The 26,126-nt window shown below is 43.5% G+C and overlaps 1 protein-coding gene across 4 annotated transcripts in view; it reads right to left on the bottom strand.

The window, feature by feature from the left end:
- Positions 1–26,126, bottom strand: part of RHOBTB3 (Rho related BTB domain containing 3) — a 47,597-nt gene that overhangs the window by 21,296 nt on the left and 175 nt on the right. For all 4 annotated transcript variants that reach the window (XR_013958686.1, XM_080636806.1, XM_080636807.1 and 1 more), the window contains exons 2-7: positions 25,717–25,933; positions 10,107–10,299; positions 7,824–7,975; positions 5,702–5,813; positions 4,474–4,842; positions 1,959–2,071 (exon numbers count right to left, since the gene is read on the bottom strand). Coding sequence is in view for 3 of the 4 variants with exons in the window: in XM_080636806.1 (XP_080492932.1) it covers positions 1,959–2,071; positions 4,474–4,842; positions 5,702–5,813; positions 7,824–7,975; positions 10,107–10,299; positions 25,717–25,933 (1,156 nt within the window). In the remaining variant the exon portion in view is untranslated. The remainder of the gene's footprint in view (positions 1–1,958; positions 2,072–4,473; positions 4,843–5,701; positions 5,814–7,823; positions 7,976–10,106; positions 10,300–25,716; positions 25,934–26,126) is intronic.

The raw sequence follows: 26,126 nt of genomic DNA, 5'->3' as shown, positions 1-26,126 counted from the left end.
CTAACATAAATAGCAACTCCCCCTCCCCGCCTGCCAGGCCTGTCTTTTCTAAAGAGCCTGTAACCTTCCATTCCAACACTCCAGTTGTAGGAGCCATCCCACCATGTTTCTGTGATGCCTATTATATCATACTCCCGTAGACGTGCACACATCTCTAATTCCTCTTGTTTGTTCCCCGTGCTACAGGCGTTTGTATAGAGGCATCTGAGCAGAGCTCCAAATGAAGCCGGCTCATTGGCTGGAGCGGCTGGAATATCTCTGCATCGCTCTGAGCATTTATTGTAGGTGCTGGCAACTGACTGGGTGTGTTGGGATGGAATGATGCCTCCTCCCCCAACACATCTAGTTTAAAGAAACCTTGACCAGCCTGGCAAGCCTCCTACCAAAACCACTCTTCCTCTTCTTTGTCAGATCAGCTCTACCAGCCCCCAGGAGACCTGGCCTACTAACTTGGGTCCCGTATTCAAAACACCCAAACCCCTGACTATGGCACCACCCTTTTAACCATTTATGAACCTGGCCAATCCTCCTAGCTTTTTTAAGGTCCTCCACTGTATCCTGGAGAATTGAGGAAAAGACAATCTGAGCTCCAGAGCCCCTAACCTCCTCTCCCAGGGCTCTGTAGTCCTTCTTTATGTTCTCCAGGCTACTTCTATCAACATCGCTAGCACACACATGGATCACCAGAAGTGGGTAATTGTCCGTGGGACTCACTAGAGCAGGCAGCCTCTCTGCAACATCCCTGATCCGTGCCCCAGGTAGGCAACACACCTCCCTCAAGACCGGGTCAGGCCGACAGATGAGTGCCTCTGTCCCTTTCAAAGTAGAGTCCCCTACCACTATGACCCGTCTCTTTTTCCTGGCAGCACCAGTAGAGATCTTTACTGGTGCACCAGCCAGTTGTTTCTGGTGCAAGTGCCCTTCCTTCTTAGCCCTCTGCAGGACAGCAAAGCGGTTCTGGGTGGGGACAACAGCTTTAGGAGGAAGCCCCTTGCTTTTAATTGTCCTCTTCTTCTTTTTTTTTGTTGTTTTTTTTTGTTGTTACGATTTCCCAGCTTCCTGGGTTGATGGCCTCCTCCACTCTTCCATGAGCTTCAGGGGACGCTTGAGGCCCCTGCACAGTTTGGGCCTGGAGCAAGCAGTCCTGCTTCCTCTCAGCTTCCCTGACATCTTGCAGCCTATTGACAGTGTCCCGCAGCTCAGTCACCTGCTGCAGGAGGACCTTCACCAGGGAGCACTGAGTGCAGCCCTGCCCATTGGGCACCGTTCCCTCAGGAAACCAGTGCAGGCACTCTCTACACTCCGAGCTCTGCACTGCAGCCTCTCCTCTCATCAGCTCTGTCTGGGTGCCTATGCTGGCCACCGCCGGGGCAGCCAGAGCAGAGCTTCCAGACCGGGCCCTGGTCATCAGGCGAGTACTCACCATCCCGCTCGCCTGCCCGCATGAACCGCCGCGCAAACTGCCTCGACCCGCCCTGTTTGCCCGCCCTGTTCATCGCGCTCCCAAGGGCAGGTTTTTAACCAGTCAGAGGTGGTGCCGCTCCTCCTGGCTCCGCCCCCTGTGAGTCAGCTGCTCGCGTCAGCTGAGCTGCCGGCTCCTGGGGAAGTCCTGTGAGGATCTGAGGCTCCCTCAGTGGCTCTGGCCGCTCTGAGTTGAGGCTCCTGGACGCTGATCTCCTCCCCGCTCCGGTGTTGAAGGCGTCCTCTCTCGAGCTACTCACCTCAGCAATTGACCTTTGGTGTGCTTTTTACTGATTACATTAATTATGTACATGACATCAGCATCCTTGTGTTTCTATTTTGCACATGCCTCTAAACGACCCACCACATAATAAAAGCTGCATCAGCTGAAGTAAGTTTAAAAGAAAGACTGGCAAGAAATACTTACCTACAAAACAATTTCCCAAGAACTTAAGTGTAACTAATACTAACAGTTACCCCAAGAGAGTTAGATGTACCTTCTCTGGGGTTTTCAGGATGCATTTAACTTTGTCAAGCACATTTTCAGTTTTTTCTGGATCCTTCACCTTCTTTTTTATATCCTCTTCCAGTCGTTCCCATTGGAAAGCACCTGTCACAAGACCAGATAGAGTTGGAATATAAATCAACAAGGCACAGGTCTTAGCAGGCAGAGAAAAACTTATACCAATGACAAACAGATCCTGCAGAAACTATATTTTTTGCACTTAAATCAGCTGGATCTTTGTACTTAGAAAGGGCCAGATGCAATTCTTGCACAATAAAACTCCAATGGTGTTTTTTACTAGAATGCAATAAAATACAGACAAGGGCATCCCCCTTGCTTTCAAATTCAATTTCTGAATTCCTCTCAGTTCAATCTCTACACAATGCAGGTAGACATTCAGGAAATAAAAACACCACCACACTGCTTTGTAGGTGATCAAACCAGAAAAACTTCACCCTCAGTTATATGATGAGTACCAGTAACTAAAAACAGCACAAAGTTTGCTTTCGGAGTCAAAGCCATGATATGCCCTTAGGTATCTCAATATTAAAAATTCTTCTAGGTGTTCTTCTAAATGTATTTTTAAAATACTTATTCTTTAAGGTCCTTTCAAACCCAAAATGTTCTATGATCCTAATAGATTTTTTAGAAAAATTAGAAGTACTAACTAGTGTTAAAGCAATTGATTTATCCTTACACACTTTGCTGGAGAAAGTCTGAAAGGTGCCATGGGGCATTCTGGTAACTTTCAGCTCTTATCCCCAGGGCCATGCAGCAAGGAAGAGTCAGAGATAGATAAAGCTCAGGGTAAAGCACAAGTCAGCAGAGCCTTGAAGGCATTCTGCTGCAGAAAAGTCTGAAACAGCATATACGGCATATGGCATCTGTAGCCCCATCATCTCCTATATACACCACATAGATGGTAAGCGTTCATAACCTCATGGTTATGTCGTGATACTGAAAAGCTGAAAACGCTACCTCATGTCTGATCTCTTCTCAGCTGTCAACTCAGGTGTCTTTGAGAGACCTTGTCCCCTCTCAAAAGCACCAAACAGTGCAATGACTTTTGGCAACGCCTGTCAGTTTGGGAGCTGTAGCTTACAGCACAGCTTCACCTATGACTGTACAAAATATCCTGTACCACTGGTTGACATAAACAGAAGTAAAAAGTAAAATTAATGCACAAAAGGCAGCAGACACAAATTGTGAATGGTAACAGATGAAGATATCGCACTTAGATCTATCACTTGCTGGAATTTCAGGTTAAATTCCCTATTCATGTCACTAATAAACAAATAAATAAATAAACACTGAAAAAATTCTGCTTATGTTCTTTATATTTGATACTGGTTTGGAAAGAACTGAAAGTGGTGTTTTCAATGTGTAAACTCTAATTGAAAGCTGAAGGTGTCCCTTGTGCCTTCACAAGCCAGTGTTCATGTCTCAGCTACTAAGGCAGAAATACTTTTCATATGTCAGGCAGGTATCAGTATAGAGATATTGACTAAACTTCCTTATAGATGAATGTCTAACATTATAATTATTTGCACTTTATTTAATTAAAGTTAAAATCAGAATGTTTCATTAAAAACCATGCTAATTCTTTCAACAAATATAAAATAAATGTTCTTACATAGTGACTACTTGAAAAATATTTTATAAGGAACAAAATGGTATCAGGTTCTTCCAGAAGGAAAACAATAATAGTCCTTCACCTGGGGATTCCTAAGCTAGATAGTTAGAAAACTATCAGTGCCATCTTAATAGATAGCTGGCATGAGGTAGGTCAGGGCAATGCTTGTATTGAGCTGGCAACAAAAACTCATGGAATGTATCAGAGCTTCATAACTTGCACTTCAACCAGTTATCATCAGAGATAATAACCATATAACCAGAAATAATAGCTAGACCAGGTTGCTCCAAGCCCTGTCCAGCCTAGCCTTGAACACTGCCAGAGATGAGACAGCCACTGTTTGGGAGGCTTTTTATCACTACTTTCTCTTCAGGAGCACCGTAGCCAGAAAAGAAATCACTTGAGTTTTTTTAAAATATCCCTGCACTCTCATCAGTGTGTTTAAAACATGCAAACATTTTAAGTATCTTAAAAACCTGGAATTGAAACTTTCTCAAGCTCCAGATTTTTTTGCCAAAGCTTTTGAATATTACTGATGTTGGCTTATGGACTTTGTTCAGTAAAATACTGTGCTTAAGTCATCTTCATTAGATCTGGAATGACAGATATATATTTTTAATTAAATTAAATTAATAAAAATTATAAATAAAATTATAAATAAAATTGTATTTGTAATTATAGAATATATTTTTATTATATCTTTTTTCATACAGACCTTGTTTGTAATAATCACAAGGTATAAAATGGATACAGCATCAAGGAAGAACATCATCTTCCAACAGCAAAGGCATATTCCTTAGAGTGATACAGATACTCCTTCACAACGTATCAGCCGTACGAGAAATGAGTAGCCAGACCCATTTCCAGTGGGTACCTGAATAGAGGAAGTGGAGGATGTCTGGGAGACATGAGCAGAAGGTAGAATCCTTCACCACCACCTTCAGCAGCGGGATGCAGGGTGGGATGCCACGGGGCGCCAGTGGGAAAGCAGCCTCTGCTTCCACCGTGAAAAGGCTCTGAGCTGTCTGCATGATGGAGGTGTCGCAGATGTCTGTGGGGCTTTTCACCTCAAAAAGCAGCATGAAGAGGTGGCTGACGGAGCAGAGGATGACCTTGTGAGCCTCCACCACTGTGCTGAAGTCCTCGGGGTAGAATGCCACATCTGCGCACTGGCAGCAGCAGAGCAGGTTGTGCAGGTCTGTGTCGTAGTGCGAGGCTTCGCCCTTCAAGATCGGCATTTTTTCTGCTTAAGATAAAGAGTGAGGCTGTAGAATTGAGGCAAATATTAACCACAGGATGACTCTATTCCCGGAGACCTGATCAAATGAAGGATAATTTTTGAAAGAAGTTCTTGATAAGAAAATTTCTTATATGCTACTTGAATCTGCCTAGTAAAATACGCTAAAATTTAAAATACCTAGTATAGTAAAAGAAGAAATAGAAGAAATACTTAGTTTCATAAGTGTCCCTCCTTTTACAAAAAATCTTTAGGCACTTATGTTTAAAAGAAACATTTGCCCATGAATCCCAAATCTAAGGGATCTGAGCTTATTTCTAGAATATGTGAGAAGAGACAACTATGTGTTTAGAGGTGACCACTTTCCAGTAATTATTTCACTGAATAAATGCATCGGATGCTCAGAAATCAAGCTTAGTAAACCATGTGCAGAAGCATACACCTCTCCCTTGCTTTTTTCGTAGCAAATAAAATATTACTTGATGATATTGTAGAAAAATAAAGAAAAAGAAAAATAATAAAGAATAATAATAAATGAAATAATGACTTCATATGTTTTCTGTAAAGCTTTTATGTAAAGCTTTTAATATTCAGCTTTGCATTATTTCATCAAATGCACCAGAAAACTACCCTTATTATTTTAATCTAAAAGAAATTCCAAGTCCACTGCAATCTTACATACTGTTATATAATTCTCCCCAAGTTAATTAAGCCATCAGTAAAGGTTGATGCAACTATAGCAACATAACTAGAATAGCTGATGATAGATAGCACAGCTCACAGTATAATGAATACAAGATGTTAATTGTGCAAAGAACATGACACACATAACAAACGGCAGTAGAGACCAGATATCAGCAAGCACCTGGCTGTCCAAGCTGAGGTGGTTGAACTCGATGACACTTCTGCGTCTTTTTCCTTTTCTTCATTTTTTCAGGCGACTTCTGATTCAAACTTTGGATCATAAAATATTCCAGCTAAAATATGAAATGTATTTTTAAAAATATCCTAGTTATTTAAAAGCAAGCTAGACATCAAACTAAGGGAATGAGTGGGTACTGTATGCAGGACTGAAGCTACTGACATTATGAGCAGTCACCTAGAAAAGTCCCAATACTCCTTTACCAGAAGAAGGCACCACATGGGTGTGGAATTAGCACAATTTAAAACACTATTTACTCAAATTATGTTGGTTAATTCTCTTGTATTTAGTCTTCCCAGAAAAGACAGGCACAAAGATACTCAATTTACGAACCTCCATAGGTGCTAATTACAGAATTACACAAAAGGATAAGACTTGACGGAAGATAATCATGTGCAAGAGATGGAAATAACAAAACCATATACAAGCTCTTCAGATTGCAACTAACAGCCACAACCACGCAATGCTACTGTGTCCTCCGTAAAAGTCACATTACAACAGAATCCTTGTGGGCAACAGGCTTCATAACTGCAATAAAAATGTACTTGAGGGGAAATGATACCTTTTACAAGAACAAAGAGGCACAAAAGGTGAGTCAGGTCAAGTTAATCATAGAATCATAGAATCATAGAATAGTTAGGGTTGGAAAGGACCTCAAGATCATCTAGTTCCAACTCGCTGCCATGGGCAGGGACACCTCCCACTGAACCATGTCACCCAAGGCTCTGTCCAACCTGGCCTTGAGCATCACCAAGGATGGAGCACTCACAACTTAATACATGTTTCAAATGCTTTTATCACCCAAGCTATTACCGTAGCACATACAGTGCTTTCTAAAACCTTGAAAATGACTCTGGCCAGACCAGATGTTGAGTGCGTTTCTCATTTTTTTAATTGGGGATGAATGGATCCAATAAAAATGTGCTACTGTTGTGCCAGATATTCCAAGTTACAATTGAATCCCATGGAAAATACACCATATGTATATACCAGTGCAGAGTCTAGTCTTTACTGTTGTAAAGACCATGTGAAATTACTGTGCCAAAAAACTTGCATTTTTTCTGTTCAAACCCAAATGCCACCAGGCAGTAACCAAAAGGTTAAAAAATAGGTTGAGCTTAAAACACTTCACAAAACTGAAAATTAAGTCTCAGTGCGAAAAAATTTTGTGAAGGCAAAAAATCTGAAAGACTGTATTTATAAACTGCTCAGTGGGCTTTCCTGTCTTCAGAGTGGAAGAAGAACAAGAAGCTCATTAGAGGTGGGACATTTTAACAAGCCTCTTGGCTTCTGCCTTGCTCAGCTTTGCTGCAGCTGACTGCAGGCTCTGCTCAGGACTGCAGACTAATGACTGTGAACTGAGCAACCACAAGATACACTAAAAATGAGGAAATAAAACAGTCTTGCTGGTCTCATTTTACAATAGAACAGTTGTGAGAGTTTAAACTATTAAAATTAAAAATACCAGAATATTATAGAATAAATAAGGTTGGAAGGTGCCTGTGGAGGTCACCCAATCAATACAGAGCTTGTCTTTAAAGTGGGATAAGGGTTTTCAAGTGACTTGTCCAGTTGAGTTTTCATTATCCCATCCAGCAAGATAAAAGGAGAGGAACAGAAGGAAAATTACTGCAGTGTGTACTGCAGTGTGTACTACAGGTTTCCTAAACCTTTCTAGAAGGTAGTCAAAACCAGAGCAAGTTCTGTACTGCCAGTTCATATAGAACCATGAAATGGTTTGGATTGGAAGGGACCTTATAGCTCATGCAGTTCCAATGCACTGCCACAGGGCATGGACACCTTCCACTACACCAGGTTACTCCAAGCCCCGTCCAACCTGACCTCGAACGCTGCAAGGGATGTGGCAGCCACAGGTTCTCTGGGCAACCTGTGCCAGAGCCTTACCACCCCACAGGGAAGAACTTCTTCCTTAAATTTAATCTAAATCTCACATCAGTGGGAACTTGCCCTCAGTGGGAAGGCTTGTGGTGTGCCTTCATTTCCTCTCTGAGGCCCTAACATCAGCTGTGCCATCCTGCTTTCAACTCAGTGGTTTCTCACTCACCACGCCTCCAAAATATTTCTGTATGTAGAAGTCATTGAGAGTGTGCAGCTCGAGGTAAGTGGCTCCTAGTTCCTTGGCAAGCTGAACTCCTTCGGCAGTGGTGACACACCTCCTTCTGTCCAAAGTGCACAGTGGGCAGGTACAAGGCACTCCTAGGGTAAAAAGTGGCACAAACCAGCCATGTTTGTCAAATAATACAGCATATTCAACTTCTTAAATAATTGGAAAGATGTATTATTTAGAAAAGAACAAAGAGGGAAATGGAAACTCAGCAGTTTTATAGTAAGAAATCTCTAAATATGGGGGAAAAAGACCCAAACCCAACTTCTTATTAATTAGTTCAAAACGCTACTGGTTCTGCAAAGCTCAGTGTAAATGACATTAGTGTTATTTTACATTTGGTTTTGCCAAGGCTGAAAGGCCAAGCAGGACTTCCAGAAACCAGGATTGACTTAAGGCCTGGCTATCCTTCTATGCGCAGGTGTACTAGCCTGCTGATGTTACCATTCACTATTGCCACCTTTAAACTTGTTCAATTACTGTGGCCTGTCCCTGCAGGAAATACGTACAGTAACAGAAAGGAAAATTTTTCTGGCTCTTATAGTCATGTACATACTGCGGAATATGGCTCAATTACATGTCATTCAACAGAAACTTTTTTTAAATCCAAAATAGGTAGTTTTAAGATTATACCAGTTAAGTGATAAAAATCTGTTAGCCACTTTAGTTCAGCTTTGCTTAATGACATGGATGCGTTTTCAAATGTGCTGTGCATGCTCTTCATTAGTTTCCTCTGCTCAGACCTATGGGTAACATGAAATAACACAGTTTTATTTGGGCTTTTTTTTTATTTCTTTTGGCAGCACGGTTTGGTACTACAGAGGATTAAGATCTTAGTAATTTGAATGAGCAAACTGCTGTGTTCACAAATACCTTCACGAATAGAAACAAAAGGGTTCTGTGTGCCCACAGCAGTTCACTCCAGCAAGTCCAAAGCGAAACAGCAGCTGGAAAGCCTGACTTCTCCCACAGTCACATTATTTTGGGAGGAAGGCAGAAAAAAATAAGTGGAAAAGAAAAATGCCAGTAGCAGAGCCATTCAGACTGGTGGTAGCCTGTGCCTAAATAAAAAGTGTAATAAAAGCCATTGGAAAGACATTAGTTTAGCAAGACTTTGTCTTTAGAATGGCAGTTTTATTACCCCTGTATAAAGCAAAGCTTAAAAACATTTGAAAGATGCTCAGAAACACTTGTTTTAGTCAAATCATAAAGTAGAAGACAACCAACAGGTTCAAATTTTGCATTCGTAGCTTAGTTAAAAAAAAGAGAAATCAGGATCTACGAATAAAAAGACCATATGAAAATCAACAGAAGAACAATGCAAACCATTTGGAAACACAGAGTAAAGTCTGCATGTTTGTCCTATTGGTATCCGTGGTATTGTTTCTGAATTTTATTTCCCTGTTGTACACAGACAGGAGTTACTAATGTCTACCCAAACTATGAACATGTTCTCAGCAGCCTTGCCCATATCGGCTGCTGGACTCTTCTAAGTCCATTTAGTCCTTACACAGTTGTGTAATGGCGATTTTCATATTGATTAAACAGAAATACAACAAAAACTTTAAATATTCAGTGTAGAATTTATTTGAATTGTTCTCATAGCAGACTACTGCTCAGCCTGGACAGGGCATTGTGTGAGAGCATAAGCTATGCCACAGCTATACCATATCTATACCACATCTACCATGCCATGAGAGGTCAACTCTGTTGATGAAGCAGCATATAGTACTTTGTGGTACCCGAAGGGTTAGTGCATCCATTCATCTAACAACATCCCTGAGAATTTTGAGGCTTTTCCCACTCCAGTGGTTACAAGCTGATGGACTTAGTTTTAATCTCATTCAATGGAAATAATTAATACCTGAGACATAACAGTAGGGAAATCGTAACCATAGGGTTCATCTCATATACCCAAATGTACACTGCTTTATCCAAGGGACTAGGTTTAATCTCTGTGTGTGATGGCTCCACAAGTAGAGTTGTTGCAGAGGTCAAAGCAGGATAGTATGCCCTTCATCACCTGGGTTAATTAAGCATAATATTCTTTCCAATACACCAGTCTATGGAACCATAATACATGTACATAGTGCTGTCATCCTGACAGAGTGGATTTTTCCAAGTAATTGCAACTTGGAAAAACAACCGGCTTCTGCTGAAATTACAGCATAACTAAATTCCAAGTCAGATTTTAAATATTCCTCCAAGAGACTGGATACATACCATTTTTTCTTGCACCAATAGCAGAAAATATTACTGGAACTGAGCAGTGGTTTAATGTTTTTTTTATCATTGGGACATAACTGTTCTTTAGTTCTTGAAACGAAGTCTTATCATTGACGGAGTATTTAATCACAATAATATCAGCTCCTCCAATGAGACTGCGGGAGGTATACCAGTCACTGTCAAACATATCCTAAACAGAAAAAACACTGATCAAGAATTTTCTGTCTATAAAGGAAAGGTGAAATTCAGTCAGTGCTCTTAATGCAAAACCTTACAGAAGTATTTTTAACTGATAACTTCATCTCTTATTTGAAGACATGCAACAAAGAGCAGAATTCATGCTTTGTAATTTCCTTGTCTGGAGAACAAGCTGTTCATTACAATGAACAATATACCTCTTTTATGAATTCAAGAATTCATTGGGAAGAAGAAAAAATAGGGTTTATCTAGGAATATACTTAGCAGAAAAAAACCCTTTATTGTTTAATTACTTAACTTCCAAATGTTTTTATTAAGGAAATAAAAGCTGCTTCAATGGTAGAGGCTTGCAGCAATTAATACAAAACCATTATTTACAACATTTTAGGGAAAGAACTATGACACATAGCTATGAACTTTTAATACAAGTTTTATCAGTTGGGTGTGACTTTTTATCTGCCTCACAAGAACTTCCACATAGATTTAACAAGTGTTAGTGTCTTCATGATAAGGACTTTAATCACATACCTGAACCTTCTTTTTCTACTTCGTGCTCAATTTGTCATTGTTCTGTGCTGCAAGACTTACTCTAAAATTATAAGTTTTACTGTTAATTTACAACTGTGCTCTATCCACATGTAATATACAGTTATTACCTGTATATTTGTCATCAGAACTGTAATTTCACAATTTCTGCTTTACCTAAAGGTAGCTCACAAATACCAACGACCTTTGCATATACTATTAATTGAAAACTCTTGACAGAAATATGGAACTGGTCCAGAGAACTGAAAATCAACTCAAAAAAAAAGAAAAGAATACTATCACCTCTTAGAATAGACAGACCTTTTTTTTTTGGACTCTCAATACTTAAAGAGAGACCTTACTCTTATTACAGAGACCTTTTACCAGGGCCTGTAGGGGCAGGACAAGGGGGAATGGCTTTAACCTGACAGAGAGGAGATTGAGATGAGATCTTAGGCAGAAGCTTTTCCCTGTGAGGGTAGTGAGGCCCTGGCACAGGTTGCCCAGGGAAGCTGTGGCTGCACCATCCCTGGCAGCGTTCAAGGCCAGGTTGGACAGGGCTTGGAGCAACCTGGTCTAGTGGAAAGTGTCTCTGCCTGTGGCAAGGGATTGAAACTGGTTGAGCTTTAAGGTACCTTCCAATCCAAACCAGCCTGGGACTCTGCAACACTCTCATACAGCATGAGGCAAAGGCAGAATTTGGGGGAAAAAAAATGGAAATAAGCCATGATAAAATAAAGAAGATGTGGAAAGGAGAAGTAAATTATCACAGTGGCAAAAAAAAAAAAAAAATTCGTGATCACTTCAAAAGGGTAATTGTTTAAAATCTGTGGTGAGGTAGCTAGAACTCTCTAAGTACAAGAGGTAGCATGAACGTGATGGTAGTGTATCAGTCAGCAAATATTTGCCTAGAATGCCAACACACATCATACCCAATTTAGGTCTTGTCTTTGAAAGAAATAAGTCAGGAAATAAAGTATAACATGAATTCCTATTTATTTCTTTAATAGATGTTCTGTAATAAGAAAACTGTGGACAATTAACATAAACACACATTTAGCACTTCTAGCTACAGTGCTTTGAGACAGCCAGCTAGATGGGCATTTGCAGAACCTGATCACAGAGTCAGGCAAAAATTGGAAATTTTCAAGGAATAGCTTTCTTACATTTTTGACTGATGAAGATCTCAACAGAGAATTTTTAGTAGGATTGTATATATTTAATAAGACAAAGTTTAAGGGAAAAATTCAATACAAACAAAAAAAATAATACAGAATATTTAGTTTCTCCATGCTGTCAGATAGAAAGCATGTCTACTGCCTTATAATTCCCTTCTAGCTCATGTCTTCAAGCACAGCCCAAGTTTGCACATGCCCATCTCTGTGAGTAAAGTGAAAACCAGCATTATCACCAGCAAGGTCTAGGGCGCAGGTGCACAAATATGCAAGAACTCCACCACAACTTCAAGCCTTAATAATAAAAAAATGTTTATGAAAACTTACAGAATGTAAGATGCATTTTTTACATGTAGTCATTTGTTTGTATATGGTTTGTAGCACATTTTACAACAGAGATAAATGTCCATTGTGACACCGTTTCCTGTTACAAAACAGCAAGATTTTGGGAAGATTTCTAAGTCAATAGAAATTATTTAATTATATTAACATATATGAACACAGCCATGCCCAAAGAAAGAACCAACTCTGACTCTAGTGAGTAGCTTCAGCATAAATCTAGTCCTGACTGACAGCAGAGGACAGAACTTCTAGACATCAAAGTGCCTGGGGCTGTGGCTCCATCCTCACAGCAGCCCTACCAGCAGCAGAAGACAGGACTGATTCACACGCAGCCATGCACTTTGCTGTAGCCACAGATCTCAGCCGGACTCTTGAAGCAGTACACTGTCCAGTGAAATACCAGCCTGAAAATCCTCCATGCCCTAACCTGAATCAGGGACAGCCCTAGTGCTCTTCTTGGTGGTGGGAATCTCAACAGAGTATGTTGAAGAAGACTTGTGTTTGTCTGCATGTGCCTGCTCATGCATATAATAAAACAGTGGCTTGAGAAGTCAATACCATATAGCAAAATAATCCAACCATAAAGGGGTTTGTTACTTTTTTCCCCTAGTGAAACTAATACTAATAAGAAAGCCGTTACATTTTAGGAGAAAAACAAACAAACAAACAAACAAACAAACAAACAAAAAAACCAAAAAGAGAATATGGCCATTATCTCATACGATTTCCCTACCCTTCTTATACTTAGCCCAAATTGCCATATTTCTGTCTCTGGTGTGGGGAGAACTAGCAAAATCCCTACTGAAAACAGCTGAACAGATGTGCAAATACATCTCTTTGTTTAAATATTAGAGAAAATAAATGCTATGGAAATGTGGTGCAGGCTACAACAGCTTCCGAGGCACGTATAGCTGCATGTTGCAGCAGGTTTGTGGAGGTCTGTGCTTTCAGCCACTGCCCCATGCCACAACTGCATTGTTCGTTCATCCTACCAAGAAGGATTTTAACAAAGTTTATGAAGCTGTGGTGGGTATGGATTCCACCTTCCTGAGGTGCAGGCTAGCCCTGATTACATCAAGAAGTGAAAAATGCAGAATGTGCCAACCCAACATTTCATGACACCCCCTTTCTGTCACTGTTTTGCAGTTTTCCTCTGTTCTCACATATATGATTTAACACCTTCAAAAGCCCATTCTTTAATATGAATGTGACATTTAAAAACACAGGGGAGATCTGTTTCCAGAGGTCTTATGGTAATTATTTTCACTTCACATCAAGCGTAGCATGGAGTGCTCAGATTGCTGCCCTGTGCTAGGAAAATCTTCTCAAAACATTTCTGACAGCAAAGGGTTATTTACCCAAGGCATCACTGAGACAGAGCACTTGGAGCCTTCTTGACTATCCCTTTAAGGGAAGCTTTCATGCAAAAGTGACAGGGAATTTCTTCATACAATGAACAGCAGCTCAGATTCAGGAATAACCTTAAATCCATCTATGAAATTCATGTAGCAGCTACTCCTCATCATGCATCCTGCTCTTGCCACAGTCCACTTCCCAAGACAGCCACTGACTAAAGGAAAAAGTAACTGTACAGCTACAGTTATTATAATATGACCTTATTAATTATAGTTATACTTCCGCCTTTAATCCTCTCAGGACTTATTTGAAAAAGAAAGCTTCATTCTTTCCTTGCAAGTCTTCATTATGTATGTCTCACAGTATGTTCTTGTCATTACTAAGCCATACTTCTCAAGTATTAACATTGAAAATGCAGCCTTCAGAGGCAATGAAGAACTGATTTTCCTACAAAATTGCATGATCTCTCAACAGGAAAATACTTCCTTTGTTCAAAATAATTTCTGAATGCCTTTGTGGAATGGCAGTAAAATCCTGAGCACAGGGCGGGTCGAGGCAGTTTGCGCGGCGGTTCATGCGGGCAGGCGAGCGGGATGGTGAGTACTCGCCTGATGACCAGGGCCCGGTCTGGAAGCTCTGCTCTGGCTGCCCCGGCGGTGGCCAGCATAGGCACCCAGACAGAGCTGATGAGAGGAGAGGCTGCAGTGCAATGCTCGGAGTGTAGAGAGTGCCTGCACTGGTTTCCTGAGGGAACGGTGCCCAATGGGCAGGGCTGCACTCAGTGCTCCCTGGTGAAGGTCCTCCTGCAGCAGGTGACTGAGCTGCGGGACACTGTCAATAGGCTGCAAGATGTCAGGGAAGCTGAGAGGAAGCAGGACTGCTTGCTCCAGGCCCAAACTGTGCAGGGGCCTCAAGCGTCCCCTGAAGCTCATGGAAGAGTGGAGGAGGCTGTTAACCCAGGAAGCTGGGAAATCGTAACAACAAAAAAAAACAACAAAAAAAAAAGAAGAAGAGGACAATTAAAAGCAAGGGGCTTCCTCCTAAAGCTGTTGTCCCCACCCAGAACCGCTTTGCTGTCCTGCAGAGGGCTAAGAAGGAAGGGCACTTGCACCAGAAACAACTGGCTGGTGCACCAGTAAGGATCACTACTGGTGCTGCCAGGAAAAAGAGACGGGTCATAGTGGTAGGGGACTCTACTTTGAAAGGGACAGAGGCACTCATCTGTCGGCCTGACCCGGTCTTGAGGGAGGTGTGTTGCCTACCTGGGGCACGGATCAGGGATGTTGCAGAGAGGCTGCCTGCTCTAGTGAGTCCCACGGACAATTACCCACTTCTGGTGATCCATGTGTGTGCTAGCGATGTTGATAGAAGTAGCCTGGAGAACATAAAGAAGGACTACAGAGCCCTGGGAGAGGAGGTTAGGGGCTCTGGAGCTCAGATTGTCTTTTCCTCAATTCTCCAGGATACAGTGGAGGACCTTAAAAAAGCTAGGAGGATTGGCCAGGTTCATAAATGGTTAAAAGGGTGGTGCCATAGTCAGGGGTTTGGGTGTTTTGAATACGGGACCCAAGTTAGTAGGCCAGGTCTCCTGGGGGCTGGTAGAGCTGATCTGACAAAGAAGAGGAAGAGTGGTTTTGGTAGGAGGCTTGCCAGGCTGGTCAAGGTTTCTTTAAACTAGATGTGTTGGGGGAGGAGGCATCATTCCATCCCAACACACCCAGTCAGTTGCCAGCACCTACAATAAATGCTCAGAGCGATGCAGAGATATTCCAGCCGCTCCAGCCAATGAGCCGGCTTCATTTGGAGCTCTGCTCAGATGCCTCTATACAAACGCCTGTAGCACGGGGAACAAACAAGAGGAATTAGAGATGTGTGCACGTCTACGGGAGTATGATATAATAGGCATCACAGAAACATGGTGGGATGGCTCCTACAACTGGAGTGTTGGAATGGAAGGTTACAGGCTCTTTAGAAAAGACAGGCCTGGCAGGCGGGGAGGGGGAGTTGCTATTTATGTTAGGGATAGGCTGGAGAGTATGGAACTCTGTCTGGGGATGGGTGAGCAGTCGACAGAGTTTGTGGGTAAAGGTTAAAGGGAGAAAACCTACGGGGGACATTACTGTGGGGATCTGTTACAGACTGCCTGATCAAGAGGAATCTGTGGATGAAGCGCTCTATAGGCAGATAGGAACAGCCTCACGCTCACAGGCCCTTGTTCTCATGGGAGACTTCAACCACCCTGACATCTGCTGGAGTGAAGGTACGGCCTGGCACAAGCAATCCAGGAGATTCCTCGATTGTGTGGAAGACAACTTCCTTCTGCAAGTAATAGAGGAGCCGACAAGGAGAGGTGCCGTGCTTGACCTCGTGCTCACCAACAGGGAAGGGCTGGTTGGAAATGTGACGCTCCAGGGCAGCCTTGGTTGCAGCGACCACGAGATGGTCGAATTCGAGATCCTCAGGACAGTGAGAAGAGCGTGCAGCAAGCTCACTGCCCTGGACTTCAAGAGAGCAGAGATTGGCCTCTTCAGGAGCCTGCTTATTAAGGTTCCATGGGATACAGCCCTAGAGGGCAGGGGGGCCCAAGATTCTTGGTTGTTATTCAAGGATCACCTGCTCCAAGCTCAGGAGTGTTGCATCCCAACTAGAAGGAAGTGAAGCAGGAGGGCCAGGAGACCTTCTTAGATGGAGAAGGAGCTGCTCAGCAAAATTCAAAGGAGAAAAGAGGCTTATAGAAGGTGGAAGCAGGGACAGGCGGCCTGGGAAGAATACAGGGATGTTGTCCCAGAAGCTAGGGACCAGGTGAGGAAGGCTAAGGCCCAGTTAGAATTGAACTTGGCTAAGGATGTTAAGGATAACAGGAAGGGATTCTATAGGTAGGTAGTGAGTATAAGACAGACTAGGGACAACGTAGGCCTACTCCGGAAGATATCGGGAGAACTGGATACCCAGGATTTGGAGAAGGCTGAGGTTCTTAATGACTTCTTTGCCTCGGTCTTCACTGGCAAAGGCTCTGACTGCACCACCCAAGTCTTGGAAGGCAAACGCAGGGACTGTGAGAATGAAGGCCCTAGGCCCACTGTAGGAGAGGATCTGGTTTGAGACCATCTTAGAAACCTAAACGTACACAAGTTCATGGGACCTGATGAAATCCATCCGCGGGTCCTGAAGGAGCTGGCGAATGAAGTTGCTAAGCCACTGGCCATCATATTTGAAAAATCATGGCAGTCGGGTGAAGTTCCCAATGACTGGAAAACGGGAAATATAACCCCCATTTTCAAGAAGGGAAAAATGGATGACCCGGGGAATTACAGACCAGTCAGTCTCACCTCTGTGCCTGGCAAAATCTTGGAGCAGATTCTCCTGGAAGGCATGCTAAGGCACATGAAAAACAAGGAGGTGGTTGGTGACAGCCAGCATGGCTTCACTTAAGGGGAAATCTTGCCTGACCAGTCTGGTGGCCTTCTATGATGGGGCTATGGAACTGATGGACAGGGGCAGAGCAATTGACGTCATCTGTCTGGATTTGTGCAAAGCCTTTGACACTGTCCCACATGACATCCTTGTCTCTAAATTGGAGAGACATCAATTTGATGGATGGACCAATCGGTGAATAAAGAACTGGCTGGATGGCTGCACACAAAGAGTTGTGGTCAATGGCTCCATGTCCGGCTGGAGACCAGTAGTGAGTGGTGTCCCTCAGGGATCGGTGTTGGGACCGGTCTTGTTCAACATCTTGGTTGGTGACACGGACAGTGGGATTGAGTGCGCCCCCAGCAAGTTTGCCGATGATACCAAGCTGTGTGATTCGGTTGATACGCCGGAGGGAAGGAATGCCATCCAGAGGGACCTTGACACGCTTGTGAGGTGGGCTGATGCCAACCTGATGAACTTTAACCATGCCAAGTGCAAGGTCCTACACCTGGGTTGAAGCAATCCCAGGCATGGCTACAGGCTGGGCAGAGAAGAGATTCAGAGCAGGCCTGCAGAGAAGGACTTGGGGGTGTTGGTCGATGAGAAAATGAACATGAGCCGGCTTCAGTGTGTGCTCGCAGCCCAGAAAGCCAACCGTATCCTGGGCTGCATCAAGAGGAGCGTGACCAGCAGGTCGAAGGAGGTGATCCTGTGCTGCAGGCAGGGCTTTGGATTCTTTGATAACAGCTGGTTTTATAAGGCTCCAGTCCGGATGATGGCACGTGGGAAAGGTTTATCTCACAGAGGCAAAAGGATGCTGCGGCATGAATTAGCAGGGCTCATTTGGAGAGCTTTAAACTAGATTCGAAGGGGGATGGGGTTGTAACTGGGCTTGCCCCAGTGGGGCAGCACTCTAGGATTGATGAAGACTGGGAGGCCTCCTATAATCCTAGGGTGAAATCGGTGAGCTCAGCTCCCTCCTTGAAATGCCTGTACACCAATGCGTGCAGCATGGGAAATAAGCAGGAGGAGTTAGAGGCCTGTGTTGAGTCAGGAGATTATGATCTGGTGGCAATTACAGAGACATGGTGGGACAGCTCACATGACTGGAATATAGTCATGGAGGGCTATGTCCTTTTCAGGAAAGACAGGCCAGCCAGGCGGGGTGGTGGGGTTGCTCTTTATGTGCGAGAGCAGCTGCAATGTACTGAGCTCTGTCCAGGGACAGAGGACGAGCGAGTTGAGAGTCTGTGGGTGAGAATTAAGGGGCAGGCTGGCAGGGGCGATACTGTTGTGGGTGTCTGTTACAGGCCACCAGATCAGGGTGAGGAAGTTGACGAGGCCTTCTACAGGCAGCTGAGAGCGGCCTCACAGTCACAGGCCGTGGTCGTCGTGGGGGATTTTAGCTTCCCTGATGTTTGCTGGAAGGATTACTCAGCAACCCAGCCACAGTCCAGGAGGTTCTTCCAGTGTATGGATGATAACTTCCTCATGCAAATGGTGGATGAGCCAACCAGGAGAGGAGCGCTGCTGGATCTCGTCCTCACTAACAAGGAGGGTCTGGTCGAAGCAGTAAAGGTTGAGGGCTGCCTTGGTTGCAGCGACCACGAGATGGTGAAATTCAGGATCTTGTGTGGTAGGACCAGTAGAATAGCAAGTAGAATTGCAACCCTGGACTTTAGCAGGGCAAACTTTGGCTTTTTCAAGCAATTGCTAGGGGAAATCCCATGGGCAAGGCTGCTTGAAGGTAAAGGGGCCCAAGATAGTTGGTTGGCATTCAAGGATTGCTTATTCCGAGCTCAAGATCAGAGCATCCTGACACGTAGAAAGTCAATGAAGAGGGCCAGGAGACCTGCATGGCTAAATAAGGAACTGCTGGGTATGCTGAAGTGGAAGAGGAGAGTTTACAGGTCATGGAAGGAGGGGCTGGCCACTTGGGAGGAATATAACCCCCATTTTCAAGAAGGGGAAAAATGGATGACCCGGGGAATTACAGACCAGTCAGTCTCACCTCTGTGCCTGGCAAAATCTTGGAGCAGATTCTCCTGGAAGGCATGCTAAGGCACATGAAAAACAAGGAGGTGGTTGGTGACAGCCAGCATGGCTTCACTGAGGGGAAATCTTGCCTGACCAGTCTGGTGGCCTTCTATGATGGGGCTACGGAACTGATGGACAGGGGCAGAGCAGTTGACGTCATCTATCTGGATTTGTGCAAAGCCTTTGACACTGTCCCACATGACATCCTTGTCTCTAAATTGGAGAGACATCAATTTGATGGATGGACCAATCGGTGAATAGAGAACTGGCTGGATGGCTGCACACAAAGAGTTGTGGTCAATGGCTCCATGTCCGGCTGGAGACCGGTAGTGAGTGGTGTCCCTGAGGGATCGGTGTTGGGACCGGTCTTGTTCAACATCTTTGTCGGTGACACGGACAGTGGGATTGAGGGCACCCTCAGCAAGTTTGCCGATGACACCAAGCTGTGTGGTTCGGTTGATACGCTGGAGGGAAGGAATGCCATCCAGAGGGACCTCGACACGCTTGTGAGGTGGGCTGATGCCAACCTGATGAAGTTTAACCATGCCAAGTGCAAGGTCCTACACCCGGGTCGGAGCAATCCCAGGCATGGCTACAGGTTGGGCAGAGAAGAGATTCAGAGCAGGCCTGCAGAGAAGGACTTGGGGGTGTTGGTCGATGAGAAAATGAACATGAGCCGGCTTCAGTGTGCACTTGCAGCCCAGAAAGCCAACCGTATCCTGGGCTGCATCAAGAGGAGCGTGACCAGCAGGTCGAAGGAGGTGATCCTGCCCCTCTACTCTGCTCTCGTGAGACCTCACTTGGAGTATTGGGTGCAGTTCTGGTGTCCTCAACATAGAAAGGACATGGAACTGTTGGAACAAGTCCAGAGGAGGGCCACGAGGATGATCAGGGGACTGGAGCACCTCCCATAGGAAGACAGGCTGAGAAAGTTGGGGCTGTTCAGCCTGGAGAAGAGAAGGCTGCGTGGAGACCTCATAGCAGCCTTCCAGTATCTGAAGGGGGCCTGCAAGGATGCTGGGGAGGGACTATTCATCAGGGACTGTAGTGACAGGACAAGGGGTAATGGGTTCAAACTTAAACAGGGGAAGTTTAGATTGGATATAAGGAAGAAATTCTTTACTGAGAGGGTGATGAGGCACTGGAATGAGTTGCCCAGGGAGGTTGTGAATGCTCCATCCTTGGCGGTGTTCAAGGCCAGGTTGGACGAGACCTTGGGTGACATGGGTTACTGTGGAGTGTCCCTGCCCATAGCAGGGGGGTTGGAACGAGATGATCTCAAGGTCCTTTCCAACCCTAACTACTCTATGATTCTATGATTCTAAGTGTCCTTGCAATGCCCAGACTCTGTCTAAAAGCTGCTTGTAGATGTCTCCCTGTCCACTTAGTCTCTGGGGGGACAAGGAAGCCCCAAAGACCATTTGCCTGGGTTTTCCCAGGATCCAAGAGAGCTGCACTGGGAATATTGGAAAGCTCATATCTCGCTAGCATCCATTTACAGGCCCGTTCGCCATTAACAGATCCATTCTCCATTAACACGGCCTTCTTTCTAGCAATGCTTTCCATACCACATACCAGAGCCTTCCCCATTTTTTTCAAGGTTTCACTGCAATTTCTAACCAGTCAGGTCCACATCATTCCATCACTTACTACTCCCCTGAACTTACTTAGCTAAGTAAGATGCAGTATAGAAGGCCCTATCTTCTTCAAAAATAAAGAAAATTCAGACCATAACCCTGGAATGCTGCTTTTGTTTTTCTGCTTAAAAGCTTTCCAAAACAGCTGTAACTGGTTGAGCTGACACACACACCCTTCTCCCCCAAAGAAATAAATAAATAAAAGCTAGCATTGTCCTTTATTGTCCTCTCATAAAGTAATTTAATGACTTTGCAAAAAGCAATAATAAAGAATGCAGTAGGGAAAATAACTTATCAGGATATGATCACTTGTATAAACTTCCAAATTCAGACGGCCAAGCATAAAAATGAGGAAGGAAGACATTAAAAATTTAAAAGTTTCAAGCTATGGTTTTGTATACTGAAGCAGTAATTAATGTTGATTTCTAAAAATAATACATAAAATTAATAAATGGATCAGATTCCATTATCTTCAAAAATATTATGGGCCATCCAGTCTAACCAGCACAAGGAGTGCAAGGATGCTGAGGCAGGAAAAAGTCAGATAACTACACTGTAGATGTGCATAAGAATGCTCACAGGGTTGAAGGTCTATAACACTTTTGTATCCTTACAGTACTGCCCCATGTAAGACAGGAAAGAAGAAGAGAGTTAACTCAGGTAGGTGAGACTCACAGTGAAGTTTTAATTCTGCCACTTATTTTCAAGCATCATAATTGAATTAATCAAAATACAAATTAGAGCTCCTGTTTTATCCTGCATTCTGTAGCTAAGGAAGATACACTTGCCACAAGATATAACAGATTTTACCTGAACTTTTTCTTTGGCTTTTGCTTGTACATTTGCAGAAGCATAACAAAATTTAGTGTAAAGTGACTGATGTTGCAAACTACACATGAGCCAATATAATGACAACTGAGTCTTGAAGACTGTAAAATCTGATATAGATTGCTAAATAAAGCAACCTTTTGCAAAGAAAATCTTCAAATTCATCTTGCATCTTTACTCCTTTTAAGTTACTAGCTCTTATACTGAAGTTTATCACCAACCCCCAAAATTAGAAAATCTGGGATATGAATGAGTATTGGAACAGGTGTTAGAGAAATTTAACTCGTCCCTTGATGTCACTGTATCGGGAGAACTGGCTACCCTGGATTTGGAGAAGGCTGAGGTTCTTAATGACTTCTTTGCCTCGGTCTTCACTGGCAAAGGCTCTGACTGCACCACCCAAGTCTTGGAAGGCAAACGCAGGGACTGTGAGAATGAAGACCCTAGGCCCACTGTAGGAGAGGATCTGGTTTGAGACCATCTTAGAAACCTAAACGTACACAAGTCCATGGGACCTGACGGAATCCATCCGCGGGTCCTGAAGGAGCTGGCGAATGAAGTTGCTAAGCCACTGGCCATCATATTTGAAAAATCATGGCAGTCGGGTGAAGTTCCCAATGACTGGAAGACGGGAAATATAACCCCCATTTTCAAGAAGGGGAAAAATGGATGACCCGGGGAATTACAGACCAGTCAGTCTCACCTCTGTGCCTGGCAAAATCTTGGAGCAGATTCTCCTGGAAGGCATGCTAAGGCACACGAAAAACAAGGAGGTGGTTGGTGACAGCCAGCATGGCTTCACTAAAGGGAAATCCTGCGTGACCAATTTGGTGGCCTTCTATGATGGGGATACGAAACTGATGGACAGGGGTAGAGCAGCTGACATCATCTACCTGGATTTGTGCAAAGCCTTCCCACAGAAATTCTTTACTGAGAGGGTGGTGAGGCACAGGAATGGGTTGCCCAGGGAGGTTGTGAATGCTCCATCCTTGGCGGTGATCAAGGCCAGGTTGGATGAGGCCTTGGGTGACATGGTTTAGTGTGAGGTGTCCCTGCTGATGGCAGGGGGATTGGAACGAGATGATCTTAAGGTCCTTTCCAACCCTAACTATCCTATGACTCTACAGTTCAATATGCTTTATGAGAGCACAAATTGAGCCTGCATTAGCAACTGGTCAGCTAATAAGATCACAATATCCACCATGGATGTTAGTACACATGTATGTTTTCCCTAGTTCTTTGTATCTTCTCCCATCTTATGTCTGCACTTTTTGTCAAAACATTTTCCAGCCATGTGAATCACAAGGACATGGGTCCACTTGTATATCTGTCCTGTGCATGTGAAAGATACCAGCACACAGCTTTGCAAGAGTAGTGAAGGACACAGTGGGCCATAGTGATACAACATACCCAGTGATTGACACATGAAGATCAGTGTAGTTTTGGGAACAGTGGCATTTTCCCCTAGATTTTGAAAGCTATGCTCTACCCCTATCTCTACAACCCTGTTTCATCTGCGTGAATAACACCCTCCCTAAATTCAGCACTTCCATCCTGCACCCAGCAACTGTCATGAGAAAGAGAGCTTTTCACAACATGCTGATGCTGTTTTACATGTTGGCAAATATGATTTTATCCGTGTCATTTCCTAAGCCAAGCAATAACAAAGAATATAGTAACTGCACAGGCAGTTAAAATACTTATGGAGCCACTATGTGAAAGCAGCAGTCTCACAGCAGGTTGGAAACACCATTCCCCTGCGTCTGTCTGTAACACTTGATGGGCATTGCCTTGGGTAGTCGTGCCCAAGAAGCCTTGTTTCCTAGCTCTGCAGTTTGGCAGACACCTTCATTCACCTTCAGCTTATAAAATACCACACTCCCATGGCAGCACTGCTGCTCTTTACCGATCATGTGCCCAAAAGGACAATCTCACCACAGCAGTGTTGGCCATATGGTCCAGACCCTCCATGTTTCTTCAAACCATCAGTACACAGGCACTGGAAGCTGCTGGAAAACTTTCCTGCAGCCATGTGAGATATATAGTACCCAGTAAGATACTCTATAACATAATAACATTAGGAAGAGTGGTATCATCAGGAAGACACTTGAGCTGTTGACCTCTTCTGCAGACTCACAAAGCTGAGCAGTGTCCTGGCTTGACAGAAACATGCAGCAGACGACTGAAGCATGAGCAAATTCACCCTACCACTTTTTGTCTTACTGAAAGATCCCTCCTTGCACTGGGGATCTCTACTTGATAGACTTGCATCCATGTTGCTTTTCCAGACTGAGCTGTAGAGGACAACAGCTGAGCACCCTTGAGTTTGGAGATTCAAAGCTATCAGTGTGCTCATTACCAAGTTTATATCTTGGACTGGCTTGCCTTAATCATGTGAATTTAATCTGGATGAGATTCAAATCTCATTTAAATGCAAATCTGCCTTTATGTTACACTCTCATGATAGAGGTGGAAATAATGCAAGGCTCACCACACCTCCACCTCTATGTTTCAGTAACTTGCAGCAACAATCCTTTTCCATGAAGAAAAGTCAATTACTTGAGGCAGTGTCAGCTAACGCTCTGAAATGTCCTGCACCATTTCCCCAGGCTACCAGATGAACAGTCCTGAAAGGACAAGCCTGACATACCAAACCTCAAGCATCCAGACTCTGGAAAACAATCCTGTTCCACCTAACCACAGCAAGAAGACAGCTTCACTCAGAACGAATAATGTCCTCTAGTCCATCTACCTGAGAAGTCTTCTACTAAGTAAAACATGCCAATTGTTCCTCATCATTCCCAGTAATCTCCTGTCTCCTTTAGCTGAGAGAGGAAAAGCACAAGAGGCCTCAGAAACATATATGAGGCCCCAGCAATACCAAGCCGGCTGTTCAAGGGAAAAAAAGAAATTCTCCAGAACTGAAGAACCTTGTTTTATAGAAAAGCAAATGCAAATGTAACAACATGAAAACACATGAACTGTGTCTCCAGTGTAGGTTCTTTCTTCTCCTTCTCCAGCTATCCCTGCTTGCCTTCCCACCCTCCAATCCTCTGAAACACCCTTTTGAAGTCATACTGCCTTAATTTATATTCAGGAGCTTTAACTCATTGCTGCACTCCAATGACTCCAGCAAACTGCATGTGCAGGTCACATGTAGCTTCAAAGACTAAACCCAGGATCCCTCAGTCCATCTGAACCAATGTCAGGAAAGTGCAGCTGACAAAAATGTGTGAGAAGCATAGAGCAGAACCGTAGCTATTGAGTTTTAAGATTACGAACTATATGTATTTCTGGAACTATTGTGATTCCTGGCCATCTCTAAAACAGTTTCCCTTGCAGGACAGCAAAAATCAACCAATTATGGACCTGAAACCGATTATTGTTGTAATTTCTAAAAGCTGCTAAGCTTTTTTTTTTTTAAGGGTACTAATTAGTCATTAAAGGTGTTTTAATTTAGATTATCAGTATCATTTCTTACACGATCATAGATCTGCTCATACTCGTAACTAATGTCTCTCACTTATTAATGAAAGTGCTAACAACTTGGAACAGCGCCAAAATCCATTTTATTTACCTTCAAATAAAGGAAACAATGTTAAAATGTGATTTTTTTCATTATAACAGAAGTAAAATGACTCCATACACAGTTTTTTACAAGATATCAAGCTTCTAATTTGTTATTTTTCAAAGCCAGAAAACTAACTGCCTTTTCATTTTTAGAGAAAAAAATACATTTTGTTTTATTGTTGATCAGTATTTGGAGGGAGTGCTTGTGATGCAGTGTCACAAAAAGGAGGTTTTTGTTTGCCTCTGGATTATCTTCAATAAAGTTTTCACTCAATAGCGCAGCTGAAAATATCACCTTCCTGCAGAGGAGGTGGGCAGCAGCTTGTTAATGAGAAACTTTCTGCAGCACCTGCTACTTTGCAGCATTTGCTGGCTTACGCTTTATGTGCTTTTGCTATTTGGAATAATTACAATGTGAATAAAATCTGTCAATAAAAATTAATATAAAATTAAGATATATTTTCATCCTGTTAAAACAGCCTACACTGTTAAGTGCAGTTGAAAAGACAGAGGCTGATCTCTTACCCAGACAGGACAGTCGCGTACCACCAGTCTGACATTTCCAAACACAGAGGCTTGGTACTCAGTAAAAGCTGGGTTTCCAACGTGACTGGCAGACAAGCTGCAGTCAATCTCAGAAATGAGAGCGCTTCTCCTGAGATAGCTCCAGATCAGGCTTGGCTGCTGACTGTCCTCAGAAGGCCCATCTCTTTCATTCCCAAAGGCTGCAATATTAACCGACCTAAAATAAAGACAAAGCTGGGTTAACAAACACGAAGGGCAGGGATGAAAAAAAAACAAACCCTTAAGTCAAAACTAACAGATTAATCCTTCAGAGTCCTCTTCCCTCCCTAGATTTTAACACCCACACACACACACCCCTTCCTCCATAATCAACAGCAAAACACGTACATGATCTCAACTCCAACAGCAGC

The sequence above is a fragment of the Psittacula echo genome (genome assembly GCF_963264785.1).
Source record: "Psittacula echo genome assembly, chromosome: Z".
In the NCBI taxonomy this organism is placed as follows: Eukaryota; Metazoa; Chordata; class Aves; order Psittaciformes; family Psittacidae; genus Psittacula; species Psittacula echo.
Note: the sequence above shows the minus strand (reverse complement) of the source record. Positions and strands in the feature narration are given on the sequence as shown.